General features: G+C 40.5%; 1 gene segment (V, D, J or C); it reads left to right on the top strand.

The window, feature by feature from the left end:
• The first annotated feature begins 5,000 nt into the window (after positions 1 to 5,000).
• On the top strand, positions 5,001 to 22,302 carry LOC144697661 (Ig heavy chain C region, membrane-bound form-like). The segment is given in 6 exon segments: positions 5,001 to 5,019; positions 10,528 to 10,827; positions 11,776 to 12,087; positions 15,717 to 16,022; positions 16,517 to 16,846; positions 21,587 to 22,302. Coding segments are annotated over 6 exon segments (1,455 nt in total).
• Positions 22,303 to 22,837: the final 535 nt, after the last annotated feature.

Genomic DNA, 22,837 nt, shown 5'->3' with positions numbered 1-22,837 from the left:
GAATCTCACTATACGTGAACTGAGATTAATAAAACATTTATAATTTCCTTCAGTCAGAAAGAAATCGAATTATATACAACAACCATTTGCAACTATATAGCACGTTTAATGTTGTAAGTCGCTCTACGCTGACTCACCAGACCATTAACAGGCCAAGTTTGACACCGAATCACGTAAGGAGACAAAAGGATGGATGACCATACATTAGGTCAACGATGTAACTTATAGCGAGGATACTAAAGGAGGAGAGAGGGAGAAGGGATTTATGAGTGAATTCCATAGCTCATGGCCAAGGCAGTTGGCAACAAGTGATAAAATTCACGGATGCAAAAGATGTGAGGATTCGAGGAGGGAAGGGAACTGGGAGGATTGTGAGGCTGAAGGAGCTGATAGGGATGGGGGTGGTGGTAGAGAGGGCGGGGGGAGAGGTGGTGGACGCCATGGAGGGAGTTTAACAACTGTGATAATTTTATTTCTGATGCATTCCTTAAACGAGAGCCGATTTGTATCAGGGACAATGGGGTTGATGGGCCAATGGGACTTGTGTGCAATAAGGTACGGGCAAGAGCATTTAGCTTGAGCTCCTATTTATTGAAGGTGGACTCTGGGAGAATGGTCAGGAAACCATTGGAATATTCCGGTCTAGAGGCGACAAAGAGATGGATGGGAGTTCTAGTCCACCGCCTATGTTATGTAGGCCCAGAAATAGGGGATAATCAATTAAGTTTCTGCTCCCATGTCTGTCGGTGTCATATAGGGCCAGTAACAAGGTATCATTCCGAGGGATTGTGCTCTTTTGGCTGCCTGTGTCATATAGGCCCAGCACCTGGAGATAATGCCCAGGGATTGTGATTCAATGTGTGTCTGTGTGACTTGGGACCAGCCCCTGTGAATCATTAATATGGCTTGTGATTAAAGGGCACTTCGTATCAGATAATCCCTGCTTCTAGAAGCAATTCCCAGGTTTTCAGCAACTAAACGGTCATACATCAGAAAATCCAGGTTCTGGGGACAATTCCCAGCGTTTATGTTCTCTGGTGAGTCTGCTGGGCCTCGGTGTTTGATACTAACCCCAGGATTTAAGCTCCCTGATGCTTCTAATATCCCCCAGTCTCTAGGGATCACATCCAGGGTTTGTGCTCCCTGGAGCGTCAAGTGCGCCCCAGGCTCTCTAAATCATTCCTTTGGTTTCTGCCACAATAGCCTCATGCTCTGAGAATCATTCCTAGGATTCACATCTTGGTACTTCAGAGAGGATACAGGTTCTGGGAAGCAATCTCAAGTTAATAATTCATTCGAAATGAAAGTCAATATACCCAATTGAGATGAACCTGAACTGCTTGGGCATGTTGTTGCTGGGCAGATCTATGTATAAATAGGCTCCTTTGCTAACACCTGGGTTCTTGTTGCCTTCCTATCTCTGATCAGCGGGCTGGAAACTGATTGTTGAAATTTCTACACAGCAGCCACAGATGTTTCCTGTAAATAGCAATGTGACTTATCGCTCCTCCCTGAAGATACATTTCTGGGATCCTGGCAATTTCTGTGGCGGAGAAATATGGGATGAACGTGTTGTTCAACAAACTGGGAATAAATTTATCAGCTAATAAATCGTTAGGCAATGTCGATCAGAATTGTGTTTCTCATGAGATGATATTAAGGAAAATGCGTTTTGTGAATGGCACGTGAAGAACAAAATAAACGCGACAACAACAATACAATGAGTTTGGGATTTTAATTAATTAAGGCCAATTTGATTCTGATAATTGCGAAGTTCTTTTACAATCCTGTAGAAGGAAATGCCAGCTGAGCTGGTATCACACAGATATAAAGAACACATTAACTACTATAATACCAAGGTTTGATTCCTTTAATAAGTTTCTACTTTACCCAATGACCTGCAGTCGGCGGAGTTACAATCCCAGTCTGGAGACTGACTGACTGGGAACTCAAATTATTCACTGAAATGTTAGTATAATTGTAATGGCAGGCTTTATATTTTCATATGTAACCTGTTGGCACAGTTTGTTTTGGCACCTAAAAAGCTGAACACAACTGCTTTAATATCACCATAAATTCAATGATTTCTCTTCCTTGGTGAAAATTAACAACATCAAAAAAAATCAAACTCGCGATGCCCCAAATCTCTGAATATAATTTCTGGTTTAGTGGTTTCAGCCTGATCGATATTGTTTTATCTGCGTTGCTAAATATATCCCCATTGTTTGTGGGCTGCATATCTCACATCAATAAGAAAGGTAGGCACGGTGATTTAATTCTCAAATAAATAGGGTTCGGCTGGACTGTGCAGTCTCATTACACAAAGACTCTTCGGCGTAAATCTCAATTTATCGCATTTAGAATAGTTCAGTGTGAAATGAAAGAACAATATTCGCACAGGTGAACTGAGATCCAGTGGAACTTTGATTCACGGAGGATTGTTTTAAAGCGAAGCTGCACATTTCACGATGAACCATATCTGAAATTAAGTGATATTACTCCGAAACATTGTATGTCCTGGGACAAATATCATCGCTCTCTCTGGACAAATATCAGTAACATTTGCATCTTCGATCCCACAGCTAGGGGCCAATGGAAATAAGAAAGACTTGCAGTTCCACAGTGCATTTCACAACCACAGGATACCTTAAAGCTCTTTACAGGCAATGAAGATTTTCTATTTCTAAATATATAATCACCAACGTAGTGCAAGGAAACATGGTCGTGAATGCGCGCACAGCAAGATCCAATACACTGCACTGCGATAAATCACCAGATAATATGAGTTTGGGATGTTGCCTGAGTGTTAAATATTGGCCCTGGACACAGGGGAGATCTCTCCTGATCTTCGAAATAATTACATGGGAGTGTTTAAGTCCATCTGAGAGGAATTGGACACTGAGCACATGTGAGGTGTTTATTGGGAATGCAAAGATTCGCCCTGAATCAATTTAAAACTAAACCTGCTTTGGAGACATAATATCTCATTCCAAAGGATAAATAGACAATCAAAAAAGATACATTTGTGGAACACGGATTATTAATGGTTAATAATTGTTTACACAGCTGGACCCAGACAGGAAAAGAGAGGAGGAGCCAGGCTGTTAACTGGGGGAGGAGAGTGACTCCCATTCTCCAGCTCTGACTCTCTCTCTCTCTTATTTGACTCTAGCCTGTATAAATAGCGGGACGGTTCAGCTCCTGGTTCACAATCCGCAGGTTTCGCTGAGACGGAGAGTCACGCTCCTAAGTCAGTTATACCCAGAGACTGAAGGATAGGATTTGCGCTGTGCCTTTGCTTCTTCTTGGCTTGTTCCACCTGTGAGTATCCCTGACTGTACAGTGATACAACAGAAGTCTACTTCTTTTCTGATATCGCTTTGTTATTTCCATTCACTGATTTGATTGTTTTCTAATGTAATTACATTTTTTCCATTCGCTAACAGATGTCCAATCCGCCATCGTGCTGACCCAGCCGGCTTCAGAGACCGCCAAGCCCGGAGAATCTCGCAAACTGTCCTGTTCAGTGAGCGGGTTCAGTCTGGACAGCAACTATGTGCACTGGGTTAAACAAGTTCCTGGGAAAGGGCTGGAGTGGCTCCTTGCTTACAGAAAACCCTCGGATACCACGTATTACGCGCCTGGAGTCGAAGGTCGAATCATCCCATCAAGAACCTCGTCCACAACTTACATTGAGATCAAAAATCTGAGACCCGAAGACACCGCGAGGTATTACTGTGCAGGATACCACAGCGACCTGAACAAGCCCAGAGCTCGTACTGAAACTGCAAAAGAATAATTACAGCGAATCATAGGTCAGTATTAGCTCAAAATAGGTTAAGAGATGTGATTGAACCTAGATTGAAAAGTTACATTTTCCAAAGCAATAAAGTGGCGAAGAATAAAAACAAAATGTTGACTAACTCTGTATATTAAAGAGCATAGTTACCGCTTAGAATGTGCACAACTGACGACCAGGAGCCAAATGGAAATATTGGCAAATTATTATGTGAATGGGGATAATTTTAGCCTAAAGTTCTGCTCCTGAGTAAAACTCTTCGATGAAATGTAATCAAAATCTGCAAATCTTCTGCTGACTGAAAGGTTTTATTTCTTATAGGAACAATCAGTGAGTGAGAGCATTATTTGTGCTGGTGCGTGTCACTGTGGTACTACAGTGGGTCACGGTGCTGTGTATAGCGGACTCCTCATACAAATACCCCAGAGAGGGACTTTGATCAAATCTGCGCTCAGTATCACACCAGGAAAGTCAAATAAAATAAATATGACCAACAATAAGGGTTTGAAGGAACACTGAATTACGAAAAATGTATAAACGTCTCCGTATGTAGTAATTTTGATTGTCTTGCTAAATAGGGGCACAGATGTTAAAGGCTTATTTCGATCCGCTTTATAAACATAATGAAGAGTACTAACTGAAATGTCACAATGATTTACTCCTACAGTATTCATAATCAGGTTTCTCGCACCGCCGTGGATTTGAATCTCTGTATTTCACATTTAACTGTCCGCCACAGTTTCTGACATGGTGCATCTCTCAGTGATACAACTGGGTGGCACAGCCGTTACTGTTAATGCAAAAACCTCATCGGGGCTAATTGATTGCATTTGGGTCAATGCATTTTTTCTTACAATACAACTATATTAAACAAAGCCCTATCTGTGCCTGGAACTCTCCAACTGACAGGTTTCAAGAGGTGCTAAAGTGTTAATTATTTAATCATTGGTTGTTGATGTCAATGCATGATCATCAGTTACTCTGTGAAATACAAATAAAACAGTGTAATTTATAAAGTGTTAAAAAATATTTCACAATTTTACTTTTTTGATAAAGCCGATCATGATTTTACTTTGCCTCTCCGTTTGTAACATTTAAATTAATATTGAATTTCTCCCCTTGTGTGCAGAACTGGTTATTGTGTGACCCAGAGCAGCGAATGTAACACTGTGACTATCCTGGCTACTGGGGACAAGGGACCATGGTGACGGTGACTGCAGGTAAGAAACATGCCTTCATTCTGTGCTGCTGGATTTGCTTCATTGTTTCATATTTCTGTTTATTTTAGTCATTAATGTGTTAACCGAAACTTTGTATTCGGTGTTTAAAATGTTTCATTTAATTATGCTGCAAAGGGATTGAACAATTCTCCTGCTTCTCGGCAAAAATAAAAGCTCTGGGGGTTTTAAGGTCTTGTTTGAGTGATGTGCCTTTTATCTGCTGATGAGGCTTTGTGCCTGGCTTACTTTAAATACATGAGTTTTGTTAAACAGTTTGGTGTTTCTACCATGTTTAATCTCGGTGACATCTGATTGCTGCAAGTTTTCTAATCGACTGAAAACATTGTGTTTAAAAGTGTTGGAAATAACATTGTAGACAGGAAACCGAGTATTATCAAGGTCAAAAATGTCATATTAAACTATGGGTTTTAAAATAAATGTTTATCATGTTTATTTGTGTTAACTGCGCTGAAAATTATCAATATATTGTTGACGAATGTTCATCTTAAATAAGTGAAATGCTACCATAACTAAGAACAACAGAGTTAATAAATTTCCTGCCTGGGTCTGGTTTAAATGAAAACTACTTGAAACATTATAATGCAGTAATATTGCCAGATATTACTAAAATATACCGTAAAAATCAACACAATGGATTAAACACGATCCATCGAAATATAATTCTTCTGCCATTGTTTCATATTTCTGTTTATTTCAATAAATAACTTATTCAATGAAAGGCAACTTCGGTGCGATGTGTTGAGGGTTATTTGAAATGTTGCATCTGATTCTGCTGAAAGGGCTTAGGTAATTAAGCAGTTGTTGGATTCAGTCCCTCGGTGTTGTTATTTTAGTGTTAAGTGCTGAGGAGAGTATGTGCCTGGGTTACTTTGAACAGTTAAAGCTCATGGACCTGTTTGGTGATTCTAAAACATGTAATGTCGATCACATCTGATTAAACCATTATGAAGGAGGGTTATAGTTACAAAGCAGGCGGGCTTTTAAATCAATATTGATAGATATACTGATGCATTTTTATTTTAGTGCTAATTGCAGATTTAACAATTAATATTTTGCATCCGATACTCCTACTTAATGCTTGAAGTAACACTGCAATGTTAAAGTACATAACCAGCGAATTTGAACTGTGATGGGGAGTTAAATGTATATAACTCAAACGGCTATAATGCGGCAATATTTCTCAAGATTACAACAATAAAAAATAATATTGATAGACATTTAGCAGATAATTTGTGCTATCCACAACTCTGCTGCAAAACGCAGCACAATTAATAGCAGCCGGACAAATGCAGAGGTTCCAGCAATTTCCATTGTTTTTTCTTAATATAATACACACTGATCGCACTGCAGTGTTTAGTTCAAACAGGGATTTTAAATTAATTGGTTCCTCCCTGTTTTACGCAAGTTGAAAGGTGCAAATTAATAATCAATATTAAATGCGTTTTGTAAATTGCAGCTCGCTAATTTAATATATCTGCCGGGTTGCTGAACCTTTGCTGTGCAGCCAAACAGCGTTGTTTCTTCAAATTTAGACCATTATCACTAAACCAATCTTAAACAGTTTACAGTTAAAGAATTGCTCAATAATTCTATTCAAATTCAGAGAAAGTCCAAAATGCATAAGGCTGGAGATGGACAAACATTGCAATTGAAGCAAGTTGGCTTAGTTTTAAATGTAACTTCTGAATTGAAGAACAACAACCAATCTTGCAAAGCTGTGAGATATACGGGTTGAATTAAATGGAAGCTACCTTTAATTCTCATTAAAATTGTTGTTCTTTTTGCTCGTGGAGTTTCAGTGTCTCAGGTGATGCAGTGGAATTGTTATCTCTCAGTTCTGCATTGATGGTTGTGGATCTTAATTTCAATAAGTAGCATTATATATTTAAACAGAAATTGCTGAAAAAAATACTCAACAGGACTGGCAGCATCTGTCCATGGAGAAGCAGAGATCTGAAGAAGAGTCATACCGATTCGAAACGTTAACTCTGTTTTTCTCTGCACTGATGCTGCCAGACGTGCTGAGTTTTGCCAGCATTTTCCGTTTTTATATCAGATTCCCAGCATCCGCAGCATTTTATGTTCATTATATATTTAAAACTCATTTACGTGCATTATGTGGATTACGGGAATGGTCTATCGAAACTTGGCTGTATTATTATCTAGGGGAGGCTCCGAAAATGGCGACAAACTGCCAGGGCTACATTAATTGTTAAAAATAAAAATGCTGTTGAAATGTGGGATGATATTTAAACTCCAGAGTCCTGCTTTAGTGACTAGAGGATATCGCAATCCATTTTTTTATTACCGATTTGAGTACCCGGATAGTGTTTGAACAATGTTAAGCTGCCCACTTATAATTCTATCATGTGAAATACACGTTTAGAACAGAAGTGCTTTTATGTCTTGCCAACATAGTTACAAACATGAAAAGCTTACACGGGTGTAGTTATAGGAGCACATTCTTATAAATTTTTGATCATCTTAATTTATTATAAGTAAGATAATATATTTGTCCGAATGTGTATCTCATTATTTGTTTAATTTAAGAAATGTCACCTTAATTTAATTAAGCCGATTATTAACAAGAGACAAATCAGAAGAAGAATAAAATTATTAACTAACTTGGCATAATAGGGTAAAATATCAACAATGTGAAAATAGAATCTAAGATCAGTGCAAACTCATTACAAAAAAAATCTCTCAAATGTGCTGCGCTGAGTCCAGGATTAAAGTTAAAACTCATGGTTGGAGAATTTTAAAAATTATTTTCAGTTAACTTGGAAAGCAACATGTTTCTTACTCAGCTGCCTTCAGCTCCTTTGGATGTTTTTGTACAATTTAATTAATTACCTTCGTATATTGCCTCAGCAGTTTCAATGCTTACACGTAATTCTGAAATTATGTCAGTGAATAATCGGATTTCAGTGTAATTATCTCCCGATTTGTTAAATTCTTGTTCTGTTACAATGTCCCTGTTATAGACATAAATTACCATGAATGTAAATTATTTTGATGAACCTGTTCTCAGCCAAACTAACTCTAAGGCTGTTGTGAAAACTGTACACAGACTGGGAGATATTGCAGCCCCTCAAAGGGAGTTTTTCAATTTAGAATCAGCTTCATTTCAAAGAAGTGACGTGGTCATAAATTTACAGAAGTTTTAATCTATTCAAACGGATTAATGGATACTGGAGAAATCTATCTTTAATAGAATGATTTTTGCATTGTTTATGTCTGTTCTGTTTCTATGTGCGTGGTCACTGTGCGAGAATCAGAAGCCTGCTGGCTGTTTGTGAACTTTCTGGTTCATTCTCCTGTATTTCAGGGAATTAATTTCGAACCATTATATAAGAAGTTTGTATATCCACGGAAGGTGCAAGTCTGTTCTTAAGTTTGAGAAGGTGTCTCATAAATAAGATCAGTATCCCAGTTTGTTGAATTCAGAAGGAATGCAACGTGTAGAAAGATATTTTTCCTGTTCAGTGTTTGCTGTATCAGAGCCGGTGGTTTGTTGATGGTCCAGTCTAAGCGCAAGTTTTAACTAACAATGCGGAATAGAGGGCGTTTTAGAACGCATCCCACCATTACTATTCCTGAAACACAGCGCTTCACAGGACTGTGCAAAGAGAGTTTTAGTATAATTCACCTGTTCTGTATCTGACATGAGCGTGTTGGCACTCTCAATTTTCAAGGAACTTTAACCAGTATCAAACACATTGGCCGTGAGTACTCCGAATTAGGTATGTAAAATTAAATGCCTTAATTCCTCCAATGAAGTAGCAGATCATTAATTTGAAGCACATTTCATTCTAAAAAAAAAGCCAAGTTTCTGATGAAGGGATGATGATTAAACATTTTCAATAACAGATAATATTTGAATCAGATTGTCCTGACCTAAAGATCAATTTCAGGACAGTTAAATGAAGTGACTGTAACGTTACCTTCTGCGATATGATCAAATCTGGAAATAAATTGTGCAGCTTAATTGGACAGTATGGTGCCTTACTCCTTGTCTAATGCAAACTACTGTGGGAATGAAAGCTGGAAAAATATGAATTTAACTTAACTCAATGCACAACCTGATTCCAACTGCCCTAAGGACATTTGATGAACTATCATAGAGGCAGTTTTACTGTTGTCCTAAGGGCTTTACTAGAGCTGTGAATTTGATGTGGAACTTCAATGTTCTTCTCTCTTGTATCTAATCAGAACAGTCTGTGAACTGTGAACATTTGATTGTGCAGTGTAGATGAAACGCCTTTTTCTGAACATGTATCTATTCATGCATCCGTTTTTCCATCCATCGATGCAAAGATCCATATATCGATCTGTTTGTCTGTCTGTCTGTCTGTCTGTCTGTCTGTCTGTCTATCTATCTGTTTACCTGCCTACCTTGTCTATCTGTTTGTCTGTCTGTCTGTCTCTATCTTCTTTCTATCTATCTATCTATCTATCTATCTATCTATCTATCTATCTATCTATCTATCTATCTATCTATCTATCTATCTATCTATCTATCTGTCTATCTGTCTATCTGTCTATGCATCCATCTGTTTATCTGCCTGTCTCTCTCTCTTTCTCTATCTCTATCGATCGATCGATCGATCTATCTATCTGTTTGTCTATTTATCTATCTACCGATCTCTTTAACTCTCTATTTATCTATCTACCTATGTATCTATCTATCTTTTTATCTAACCAAAATAGCTGATAATAATGGATTATTTGTAAACACATTGAGCATTGACAGCTTTGGAGAGTTAATTCTGAATTGTGATTGGCCGAAAGCCAACCGTCCATGCTATCAAATAGTCTCATTGAACAACTCTGGGTAATGCTTTATAAAAGTGCTAAAAGTTTGTCTGTAAGTAATGAACCTAGTCGATCCACCGGTCGGAGTTACAGAATCTTTAGAGCAAATGCTGCCAAGCATCATCCAAGTTTATCCCCTGAAAACAACAACATGTTGAACATGAAACTAGAATAGATTAGTTTAAAAACCCCTCTGGCCCACTGATGTCCTTCATGGAGGATAATCGGCCATCCTGGCCTAGAGATAGCTAAATGTTGCTGTATTAAAATAGTCATTTGCTGGTGATAAGAGGTTGATAGTAAAATACTTTAAGCGAGAGCTCAGTGGAAATAATGGGGAAGGGTCTAAAGTGAAAATGTTTGAGGAATGATTGATGTTTTCCTCAGCAGATGAGCAAGGGCTGGAGGAAGCCCAGGTTACAATATCCCTTATTTAACTCGCAATTATGTGGCCTCATGTGCAGTATTTCCCTTTTCCGACTTGTGCCTCATCTTGTGTACAAGACTGGCCATCATGGCGGCGTGTCCCGTTGGGCATATCAACTCCTAAATGCAGTTTCTGATCAGAGTATTTTGGAAATAAATGATACCAATCTTAAACTTCGAACAATTTGCTTATTTCATAAGCACGAATCAAATTTTTAACTTGTTTAATTGACTCTTCTTTCCCAGCGACATCGTCTCCCCCCACCCTCTACGCCCTCCTCTCCTTCTGTGAACAAGCAAACACTGCTGGCTCCGTGACCTATGGCTGTTTGGCTGCGGACTACTCCCCCGAAATCACCAGCGTTTCCTGGAAGAAAGATCAAGAGACGATCACAGCTGGATTGAAGACTTACCCATCAGTGCTGAACAAGAAGGGGACCCACACCCTGAGCAGCCAGTTAACCATCACCGAATCAGAGGTGGGAAGCAGCACAATCTACTGCGAGGTTCGACGGAGCGACTCGGTCTGGGTGAAGGAAATGCCAGGTTCGTGTTGTGGGATGCACAGGGCGGCAGTGCCGGGGCTGGGTGAAGGGTGAATGTGGTCAGCAAATGAGTTATGTTCAAATTCTGCATCACATGGGTTAGAATGGAATGAGAGTATTGTGTATAGTTTAGGTGCCCATATCACACTTAGTGTATTGTGGATACCTGTATTCTCCACATCACACTTAGTGGATTGTGTAGAGTTCTGGCCTCCACATCACACTTAGTGTGATATGGACAGCTCTGGTCTCCGCATCACAGTTATTGCACTGTGGACAGTTTTGTTCTCCACATCACAACTTAGTGTACTGTGTATAATTAAGGTCTCCACATCACAATAGGTGTACTGTGTGCAGTTATCCCCTCCATATCACACCGAGTATACTGTATGTAGTTCTGGTTTCCACGTAAGGAGAATGCTACAGAGGCGTCACAATAGGAGCTAAACTACTTACAAGGACAATACCAGAGCTGATAGATTACTTCTGTCAAGTAACAGTGAATAGGCTGGTGGTCATTTCTCTACAAAATAAAAATCTGTGGTGTGACCGAATAAAGGTCCTCAGACTTCTGAAATAATTTGATAGACTACACAAGAATTAGAGCTCATGTTTACAACAGAATGTTAAAAAAAAACAATTGGCAAATCTGAATCTTCTTTACACCAAGGATGAGCAGAATGTGGGACTTCTTGTAGGTGAGACGTTACTGAGACCCTGTTCAGGGGAATCTTAATAGGTACATGAGGGAGATTGTAAAGAAGGTGGTTTTTATACTGCAAGATGAAGTAGAGCGAGAGGAAGTTCTTGTGGATCCTACAGTCCAGCATTGAACTATGGGGCCGGCTGGCCTGGTTCTGTCCTGTGGATTTTATGTAAATAGTTTTACAGTTTTTAATTGTTTGGTTTGAAGCAAAATTATTTCCAAATAATATGAATTTTCTTGCAGATATTGTGGTGCATCATCCAACTGTTCTCCTCACCGTGAGTCCCAGTGACGAAATCACAAGCAGCAGATTTGCAACCATCGTCTGTTCAATCGTTGACTTCCGTCCAAATTCAATCAACGTGAAGTGGATGAAGAATGGACAGGCCATGGACTCGGGCTTCGTCACCTCTCCCGGCTTTGAAGTGAACGAGAACTTCTCAGCGACCAGTCAGCTGACAGTCCCCGCTGGGGACTGGTTCAGTCACACGCTCTATACCTGCCTGGTCACTCATAAAGGGGTCACTCAAAGCCGAAACATCACCAAACCTGATGGTAAGAGACACAACCCAAGAAATTTCAAGGCCATTCTTGGTGCCAATCTCTGTCCAAGCCAAGAATTATTTTGGAATGATTAAAATTCAGAGAATGTCTCCCATTTGCCAATTTGCCCGCTTGCGTTTCCTTCCAAAGGAAACAAAAACACACTGAAGTAATCCTATCATTTACACAGCGTCTTTATCAGCATCAGATTGTCCTAAAACACTTAACAGCCAATGAATGACCGTGAAAATGTGCTCATTGTCGTAAAGCAGAATATTCAGCAGCGATTTGCTGTACAACAGTTTCCTATAAACTGGGACATGATGCTGACTGGATTTATTTATTTATTAATTGATTTCATTCTGTATGTTGAGGGACACATGTTGTCCAGCAAACAGACACACTTTAGCTAATCATTTACATTTTTTTTTCCAGATTTCCAGCAATATTTGGATTTTAGAACTAAATAACATTTTTGGTTTTGCTGCTGGGGATGATTCAAAGTAACTCAGGAGGGGCGTAGGAACAAGGAGTGAATGTCAGAGAGTAATACCAGGGTGCATGGAATTCTGGGAGAGGCAGCTAACACTAAAAGAGGGTATAGTCAGTTAATAGATGGAGTCAGGAGAAGGGAGCATGCAATGAAGCCTAAATCAGCGTTGCACTGCATGTATGTGAATGCACGGAGTATAGTTAATAAAATTTGGGAGTTACTGTCGTAGATTGTCTTGTGGGATTATGATGTTAGGGCGATAACGGAGATAACGGTAAGCTTAAGGAAGGGCAAAATTGGGTGTTAAATATTCCTGGTTACAAGATGTTCAGAAAAGACAGGAGAGGGCATAGAAACGGGGTGGGGTGGTCGTGGCGTTTTTGGTTAAGGAGAATATTGCAATACTGGAGAAAAAAATGTGTCAGGCGATTCAAGGACAGTGCCAATTTGGCTGGTGCAAAGGAATAAGAAGGGTGCAATTACATTGCTGGGTGTAATGTGTACACCGGAATAGGCAGTGGGAAGATAGAGAGGAGCATGGAAATAACAGAGAGGTTTAAACATCATCGACTAGTTATAATGGAGGGGGAGGGGTTCATTACCCGAATATATACTGGGATAGTGGTACCGTAAGGGGCAGTGAGGGAGCAGCATTCCTAGATTATACTCTGGAGAATTTCCTACAGCTGTGTGTGTCCAGTGCAAGAAGAAAGGAGGCACTGCCTGACATCGTTCTTGGGATTGAGGTGGGCCAAGTAAATAAATTGACAGGAGGGGAGCATTTAGGGGACAGTGATCATTGTATCATAAGGTTAAGGATGACGGTGGAAAATCACATTGATCAATCCAGGGTAAGAATAGTCAACTTGCAGAGAGCGGACTTCAATGGGGCAAGAATGGGGCTGGGCCTGATAGACTGGAACCAAAGGTTGGTGGGAAAAACAGTAGCTGAACAATCGGCAAACTTCAAAGGTGAGATGGTTTCGGCACAGTCAAAGTATGTTCCCTCAAAGGGGAAGGGCAGGAGAAGCCAATCCAGAGCTCACTGGATGGCAATGGGGATAGAAATTAAGTTAAGGAAGAAAAAATGTGCTTACAGCAGATGCCGGGTAGCAAATACATTTGAGAACCAAGCTGAATGCAGAAGGTTCAGAAGGGATGTGTAAAAGAAAATACGAGAAGCAAAGAGGGATAATGAAAAAAGACTGACAGCTAACATAAAAGGAAATCCCAAAGTATTCCATAAGCATATGAATGGTAAAAGGGTTGTAAGAGGAGGAATAGGCCGATTAGGGATCAAAAAGGAGATTTACACATAGAGGCAAGAGGCATGGCTGAGGTGTTAAATGAATACTTTGCAGCTGTCTTTACCTACGAGGTAGATGTTGCCCAGGCCATGGTGACAGAGGAGGAAACTCAGTCACTAGAAGGGTTTAAAATTGATAAGGAGGAGGTATTGCATCAGCTGTTGGCACTTAAAGTTGATAAGGCACCGGGACCGGGTGAGATGCGTCCAATAGTACTGAAGGAAGTGAGAGTGGAAATTGCAGAGACACTGACAATAATTTTTCAGCGTTCCCTGCATTTGGGGGAGGTTCTGGAGGACTGGAGAATTGCAAATATTACGCTCTTGTTCAACAAAGTTTATAAAAGTCTGTCCTGCAATTACAGACGAGTCAGTTTAACTTCGGTGGTGTGGAAACTTCTGGAAACAATTATTCCGGATGGAATTAATATCATATGGGATAATGTAGATTGATTAGGAAGAGTCATCATGGATTTATTAAAGGAAAATCCTGTATAACTAACTTGCTGGAGTTTTTTCAAGAAGTAACAGAGATGGTTAATGAGGGCAAGGCCGTTGATGTGGTCTATATGGACTTCCAAAAGGCTTTCGATACAGTGCCACACCACAGACCTGTGAGGAAAGTTATAGATCATGGAATTAAAGGGACAATAGCTAAGTGGATAAATATTTATATATATAAATGATCTAGATCTTGGTTTGCAGGGGACAGTTTAATGGTTTGTGGACGACGCAAAACGTGGGAGAATTTGGGGAAATGTGATGTCACACTGAGAAAGCAGGCTGTCCCGGGCCTTAACAGTTGATGTTGAAGTTGGTACCTCTCACAATACAGTACTCGATCAGTACTACATTTCTGGTATCAGAAGCTACACTTGTGTTCAAACATCTGGAGTGGGGATTGAACCCATGTTCTTTCTGAATCCGAATCTCCCGGTGTCCAGGATTCCATCAACTCACAAAACACGGTGACATTTTGTTCAAAAGTTGGATAGTGAGTGAGGAGTCATTGGTTTTAGTTTTATCCGAAAATGATTGTTCATATTGTGAGTAGGATCGGTGTCTGCAGGCCTTTACTGGTAATTGCCCACGACTTCAATTCCGACAAAGATGTGCACTTTATTTCTGCTGCTGTTTTCAGATTGAGCAGCTCTGATATCAGTTTGCATCGTCTCGGCTGCATTCCTTTGAGTACAAGAGTCTAATGAGTGATCGAATTCCGGTGTTTCGGTTAATTAATGAAATTGGAAAAGGGGAGAGAGAGTTTAGTCCTCCAAATTAGAGATAGAAAAATTCTGAGGAAGGCGATTTTGGCAACATTTTCCTCACACTGTGAAATATTATCACTTTCATTTACCCCAAGAATTTCTGAGGCTGGGAATCAATTGACATTTCAAAAAAAGAGATTAACATTTTTTTTTTAAAAATGTTATCGCACGTGACAGAACGGGGAGGATAAATGGGGTTAAGGCGCACATTATCCTTACAGAGAGACATAGAGGGCTGAATGGTCTCTTCCTGTGCTGTGAGCATTCTATCATTCACTGATTCCTTGATTTCGGGACGAGTGATAATCTGTCTATAAAACAATTGTACCTGAATTTATTCACATTGTTGCACCGGCATTTGGTTTATCCAGTCCCAGTGGTTCTGGCTGGAAATACACATGGAATGTTATGGAGTCTCCCGGAATTATTGCAAGTCACTGACCTTCAAATAATGATGGCCTTTACATGGCAGGGAGAGGTCAAATAAATATTCCCGTCGTGAGAGTGAAAGCTGAATACTGGGTTTCTGATTCTGAAGATGATGTTTTGGTTGACATTCATTTCTGCTTCACAGTTTCCGACTGCACCGATCCCGTAATTACTCTACAGCCGCCGCCAATAGAACAGGTCTTACTGGAGGCGACAGTGACCTTAACCTGCATTGTGAGTAACGCCCCTTATGGAGTCCTCGTGAATTGGACACAAGAGCAGAAGCCTTTGAAATCAGAGATTGCTGTCCAGCCGGGAAAGGATCCTAACAGCGTGGTCAGCCACCTGAATATCTCAACACAAGCCTGGCTGAGTGGGGCTGAGTTCTACTGCGTGGTGAGCCATCAGGATCTGCCGACTCCTTTAAGAAATTCCATCCACAAGGAAGAACGTAAGTGGTGAGAATGAATCAATAAGTGAGCTAGTGTGCAAATTCCCAGTGTAAGTTTAAGAACCAATAATTAGTGTACAGTGCATTAATGAGCTAGTCTGATTGGTAATTCCACTAACTAAAATCCCTAAGCCCGTACATGAAGCATTCCAGCAGTAAATTCATAAGTAGGTGAATGAACAAGAAACTGTACTGCAGGGTTTGATGATATAAGGTGGGAGGAGCTTGGTGTACAGTTTAGACACCAGCACAGAACCGTTCCGCCGAATGGCCTGTTACTGATGAAACTTTCCAATCCAATCCCGCATATTCTCAGTGTAAATGATTGCATCCACATCTGCTCCGAGCTAGAAAGCCGGTCAGACCCTAAAGTGGAAAATGGAGATCTTGAAAAGTCAAAACAAAACACATTTCTCTCACAATCTAACCACCGGTGTCATTTTCTCTGGAATTCTCCAGTTTTTTTTTTGACATTTATTGTAAATTTTTTGCAGCTAAATATCCGCGGGAACCATCCGTCTCTGTCCTCCTGCCCCCGGCTGAAGATGTCTCCGCTCAGAGATTCATCTCCCTCAGCTGCTTAGTGAGAGGTTTCTCCCCCCGAGAGATCTTCGTCAAGTGGACCATCAATGACAAGCCGGTGAATCCGGGGAACTACAAGAACACCGAGGTGATGGCGGAGAACGGCAATAACTCCTTCTTCATGTACAGCCTGTTATCCATTGCAGCGGAGGAGTGGGCCAGCGGCGCTTCTTACTCCTGTGTGGTGGGACATGAAGCGATTCCCTTGAAGATCATCAACAGAACGGTTGATAAATCCAGCGGTAAACCGAGTTTTGTGAATATTTCCCTTGCACTGATGGACACCGTTAATTCATGTCAATGAGAATCTATCGCTTACATTTCGTACTTTAGTAGAAATAATAAAGTATTTTCCTCCAATTGTGAATTAAATACACAGCTACTTAATTAATTGTGTTTTCTAGTTTTGCTAATGTTAGGCCTGTTTAGTTGATGTCGGGAATTTACAGGTCTCAGACCCGAGTCTTGTACAATCAGTGCATCCAGCTCAGATACACCCTGGGTTAGAGACAGAATAATTCTCATCCATTACAGAATTCTGCAAAGTTACTTCACCAACTTGCCCCTCGCTGAGGTGAATTCTGACAATGTCCCATTTCCCACCAGCACACACAGCAGCAGCATTTAGTTCCCGTTGTTCCTGTTTAATGTCCATCCATTCAAAGTTCTACCAGCTGGAAGTTGCCGCATCGCACCCACTGGGAACTGAAGTGAGGGTCACACGGGAACGCTAAATGTTACTCCACTTAACCAACATAGAAAGAGGGGACGGCATTAGTTAACGCAATGTACCAGCACCTCCCCAACAGAGACAACCGGAGGGGAAATTGTTTAGCCAACGAGAGGGAGTGGAGAGGGGAACATTAACTCACTAAACTCCCAGTCGCAGAGCAGAGGGTTTAGAAGTCAACAGCTGTCTATGATATGGGTTCAGGTACAAGGCGGCTTCTAGATTCCTGCGCTCATATTGTAATCTTCAATCATGGCAATCATGGTGCAACATGATATCTTTGAAACGCTTTTCAATCTCCTGTTCTTGTGAATCATAAGATGCCAATGATTTCTCATAATCCAAAACTGAACTGCTGATTCAATCCTTCCCATTTTTCCAGTTATGTTCCTAATGTTTCTGGGTACTTCTGTTTAATTCTTGCATTCTATCGCTTGATGTCTCATTGAACCCCACAGAAAACACATTCATTCACAGAATACAGAATAGTGTTCTCCATCGATCATACCTTCACGGTCAGGCCACGTTTTTCATGTTCAGAGATATGTGGAACAATAATAAAAAAAAGCACACACACTGACACAAGCTCATAAACACACACGCACACAAACACACACACACGGACTCACAAACAAACACACACACGCACACACACACAACAAAGGCACACATGCATTCTGACTCAAGATCTCTCTCTCTCCCAGACAAACACATACAGAGGCACACAGGCACAAACACACGCACACACAAACACTGACAGGAAAAAAATGCACACAAACACTAGTACATAAAAATACACTCACACATACAGGCTCACACACACACACACACACACACGCACACAAATACACACACACAGACAAAGACAGACTCACACACACCCTGGCACATGATAACACACACACACACAACAAAGGCACACACGCATTTAAACACAAGATTTATCTCTCTCTCTCTCTCACAGACAAACACACACACAGGCACAAACACGTGCACACACAAACACTGACAGAAAAAATGCACACACACTGGTACGTAAAAATACACACACACACACACACGCAGACTCTCTCACACACGCGCACACACAATCTCTCAAAGACACACTCACACACACCCTGGCAGAAGGTCACACACACACACAACAAAGACACTCATGCATTCTGAAACAAGATGTCTCTCTCCATCTCAGAGACAAACACACACAGAGAGACACAGACAAACACACGCACATGCAGACACTGACAGAAATAATGCACACACTGGTACATAAAGGTACACACACACACAAACAAACACAGACACACGCAGCCACGTGCTGACGCAAGCTTATAAGCACACACAAACGCAAAGAAGCACACACACAATCTGACTCAAGTTCTCTCTCACGCACACACAAATATGCACACATACAGACACAAGCACAAACAAGCGCATACGCGGACACAAACAAAATTGCATACACACACGTACACAAAGGTAGGCACACACACACGCACACACACACACACACACAAACGCACACCCGCTAGATCATGCACACATGCCTGAACACATAAACACAGACTGACATACACACAGACAGACAAAAGCAAACAGACAGGCACAGAGGCGCACACACACACACACACACAAACATACATAAACAAACACACACATACACACACACACACACAAACATACATAAACAAGCACACACATCCACACACAAACGAAAACACACACAAACATACATAAACAAGCACACACACACACACCACTAGATCATGCACACATGCCCGAACACATAAACACAGACTGACATACACACAGACAGACAAAAGCACACAGACAGACAGAGAGGCACACACACACACACAAACATACATAAACAAGCACACACATTCACATACACACACACACACACACACAGACATTGACACAGATATGCGTACACACACGCACTTACAGACACTCAAACACATGCATAAACGAGCACACATACAGGCACACACAGGCATCCCCATGCAGGCAGACAGACACACACACAAACACACATATATACATAGAGACAAAGACACACTCGCACACACACAAGCACACACAATCACACAAGCATATACACACACCCACGCACAAGCACACACACCTGCGCACAAGCGCGCACACACACACACACACACACACATACATATACAAAAAAGTCACACAATCAAAAGACACGTGTAAACACACACCTCCACACGCTGATAAATATACACCCACAAACACACACACAGGCAGAAGATCACACACACACACACAAACATACACAGGCACACAGAAACACACACACACACACACACAGACGCACACACGCATATACTTACACACATTTCCACACACACACAGGTTCATACACACACAAGGAAAAAGAGACACACATACACAAACACACACACGCATACACACACACACACACACAGACACACACACACATACACATACGTACACAAGCACCAGCATACATACACACAGATGCTTATGCACAGAGCCACACACACAAGCACACACAAATGCACATGCAAACACTGACCCACACACTAATAAACATACACAGGCAAACACACAGGCATACACACAAACAAACCCACACACACACTCACAAGAGCACATATATACACAGAAAACATGCAGTCATGCACACTCACAGTAAAACACCACAAACATGCACATATGCAAACACATACTCACAAATATACACACACACTCAGCAAACAGTCAAACACACATACATACACAGGTGCACACACAAACACCACACACACACACATGCACACAGACACGCACACACACACACACACACACGCACACACCTAAAAACGCAGATACTCTCTCACACACATGCCCTCACAGTCACACACTTACAAACATGTGTACGCACACAAACACATATGCATATATACACACACAACAGACACAAATACAGATGTACACAACCCCGTTTGCAGACTCATACAGGACATGTAAACATACACATGAACATGTTCATTACTATGCTTCAATGAACACAACAATATAGATCTAAAGACACACTATCACACACAATAATACACTTACATAGGCATTTCTACAAACACATTAAAACATTGACACACGGGCACACAGACACACAGATGATCAGACCTAACATTTTCAGAAACACAGAACAAGAAACAACTGAATATATTCACGCACTCATAAAAAAACAAAAACATAAACACACGCTTTAGTACACATGGACACGTAAACATACATAAACACATCGTTATAAATATCCATCAACGCATACATAAACGCACACCTTAACATACTCACACGCTCATGGGGTCACCATTATTAACATAGCCAACATAGAATATAAAAAGGCACAATATAAGATATATTAACAGGCATGGAAATAAACAAACTCTTTAACACAGACATTAATAAGTGAACATAAAGATTAACGCATAAAGTCACATTAACACACTGATACACACACATTTACAAATGAACAAACATACACACACAGGAGCGCCACACATAAATAAGCATATCAACACTCATGCCACATGAACACACACATCAACCCTCATATAACATGGCACATAAACACAGTTAAAGGCAGAGCAAGAGATACTCCTGCACACATATGCAAATATTAAAAAACAAAGGCAAATGCCAAGCTACAGACGAAAGAATAATACAAATATATTTTGTTAACGGACACATCTTCCAAAAATTTCTGGGAGCACATAAAGACCCAGGAAACACACTGAAGCAATGTTTTAATTGTAAATTGATTTAAGTTAATTATATGCCAAACATTCCCATCACAAATAAACAAATAAGATGAAAATTCACCAAAGATATCTTACAGAGTTCAGAGTCTCGGAATTAGTAGCTATCAGTACCTATCATTAAAATAATTGTTATCAATTGGTAAACCTCCTGCAATTTCCATCATAATATAATCAAAAGATAGGTCAGTACGAAATTTGTTCCAAAATAAACTGGTGTCGAAGGGGAAAAGAACACGTTTTCCAATAGGGAAAGGATGAGGAATGTAAAGTGAGAACAGCTGTGGAGTTAGTAACAGACAGAGATTGCTGAGAGTCACTAATTCATTAATAGATATGTATTGAAAATTGAATTAGAGAACAAACCAATTGCTTGAGGAAGATACAATACAATTAATATATATATATAAAAACAGCAAGACACCCTCGATTAATAAGAATGTAATTAAAATTTCTCGGTTCTATCCCTGCAGATTCCACAGACCGCATGTGGATTGAAGAAAATGAGGACGATAACGGGAACATCTGGACAACCGCTTCCACATTCATTGTCTTGTTCTTCCTGAGCATTTTCTATAGCACTGCCGTCACTCTGGTGAAGGTGAGAAGATTCAATCCACTAACACTACAATCTGACAGAAGCGGTTTGAAAACTTTCTAAATGTTTCAACAACTAAAAACTATAACATAAATGCACCAGATCATAAACATCTGCTTCATTATTTTCTCCCTCTTTTACAGATCAAGTGATCGGTTGAATTTCGGACCCAGTAGCTTTTCCTCAGCTGTTCATTAAGATCTCTGTATTCCAATTTAAAATATGTTCTCTTGGTGATCCCGAATCTGTAACCGAACCTGTAACAGTATTTCCGTTTCCCTGTATGAAATGTGCGAGATGATAATGGTTGTAATGTAATTGTAGCATCTAATTTCCCTGGAGTTAGGATTTCAATTGTAATTAAGTAACTTTTCTCATTCCTTATTCACTATTGTTCCCTTCCCTTTCCGTTAAGCCGCTGTTTTCTCTTTCTGATCTATGTTCCAGTGGTACATACAGTTTACCAACTTAGAGCGCATGTGTTCTGTTCTCAATGTGACCTCAGGCGTTATACTCACTTCTGTTAACTTTAAAATAAACTTTCCTGTAAAATATCCTCTGACATTGCGAATAAATCTGGAATTAAAAGTGAACTAACTGTGACTTTGCTGAATTCCTTTCTCCAAGACCCATCGACACTGTTCCATTTTCCCTATTACACGTTTCTCCCAGTTTTACTGGTCCTGTCTGGGATCTATTTGCCCACAAGTCTCCACTAGGCCGCCCATCGGTGTATCGAGGCCTTTACCTCTGCCTGTTTCTGGCAATTGCCAGAGGTAGAATGATTGAACTGGGAGGGTCACCTCAGTGATTTCACTCATACTCTGGGTGGCCACAGTCATATGTCAGGCAATTCTAAACAGCAGGAATCGGCTTCATCAGAGGCTGATACACGACAGGATATTTAAGCAGAAAACTTCCTTAACAGTGCCCCATTCAACACTCCCACGGTTGGTGCAGCCAGGGTCATAAACAGGGTAAAGATCCCTCTGCATTATCCGATTAAACACTTTGAAGGCGGGGATCCACGGGCTAAATAAATAACACAGGCAGAACAGGGAGCACAAACCAAGGAGAGTCTCCAGAGACTGGGAAGTGCCTGGCACTGATATATGATCGAGTGCAA

The sequence above is a fragment of the Cetorhinus maximus genome, chromosome 23 (assembly GCF_964194155.1).
Source record: "Cetorhinus maximus chromosome 23, sCetMax3.hap1.1, whole genome shotgun sequence".
In the NCBI taxonomy this organism is placed as follows: Eukaryota; Metazoa; Chordata; class Chondrichthyes; order Lamniformes; family Cetorhinidae; genus Cetorhinus; species Cetorhinus maximus.
The sequence above is the reverse complement of the archived record's forward strand: the minus strand, read 5'-3'. Positions and strand labels throughout refer to the sequence as shown.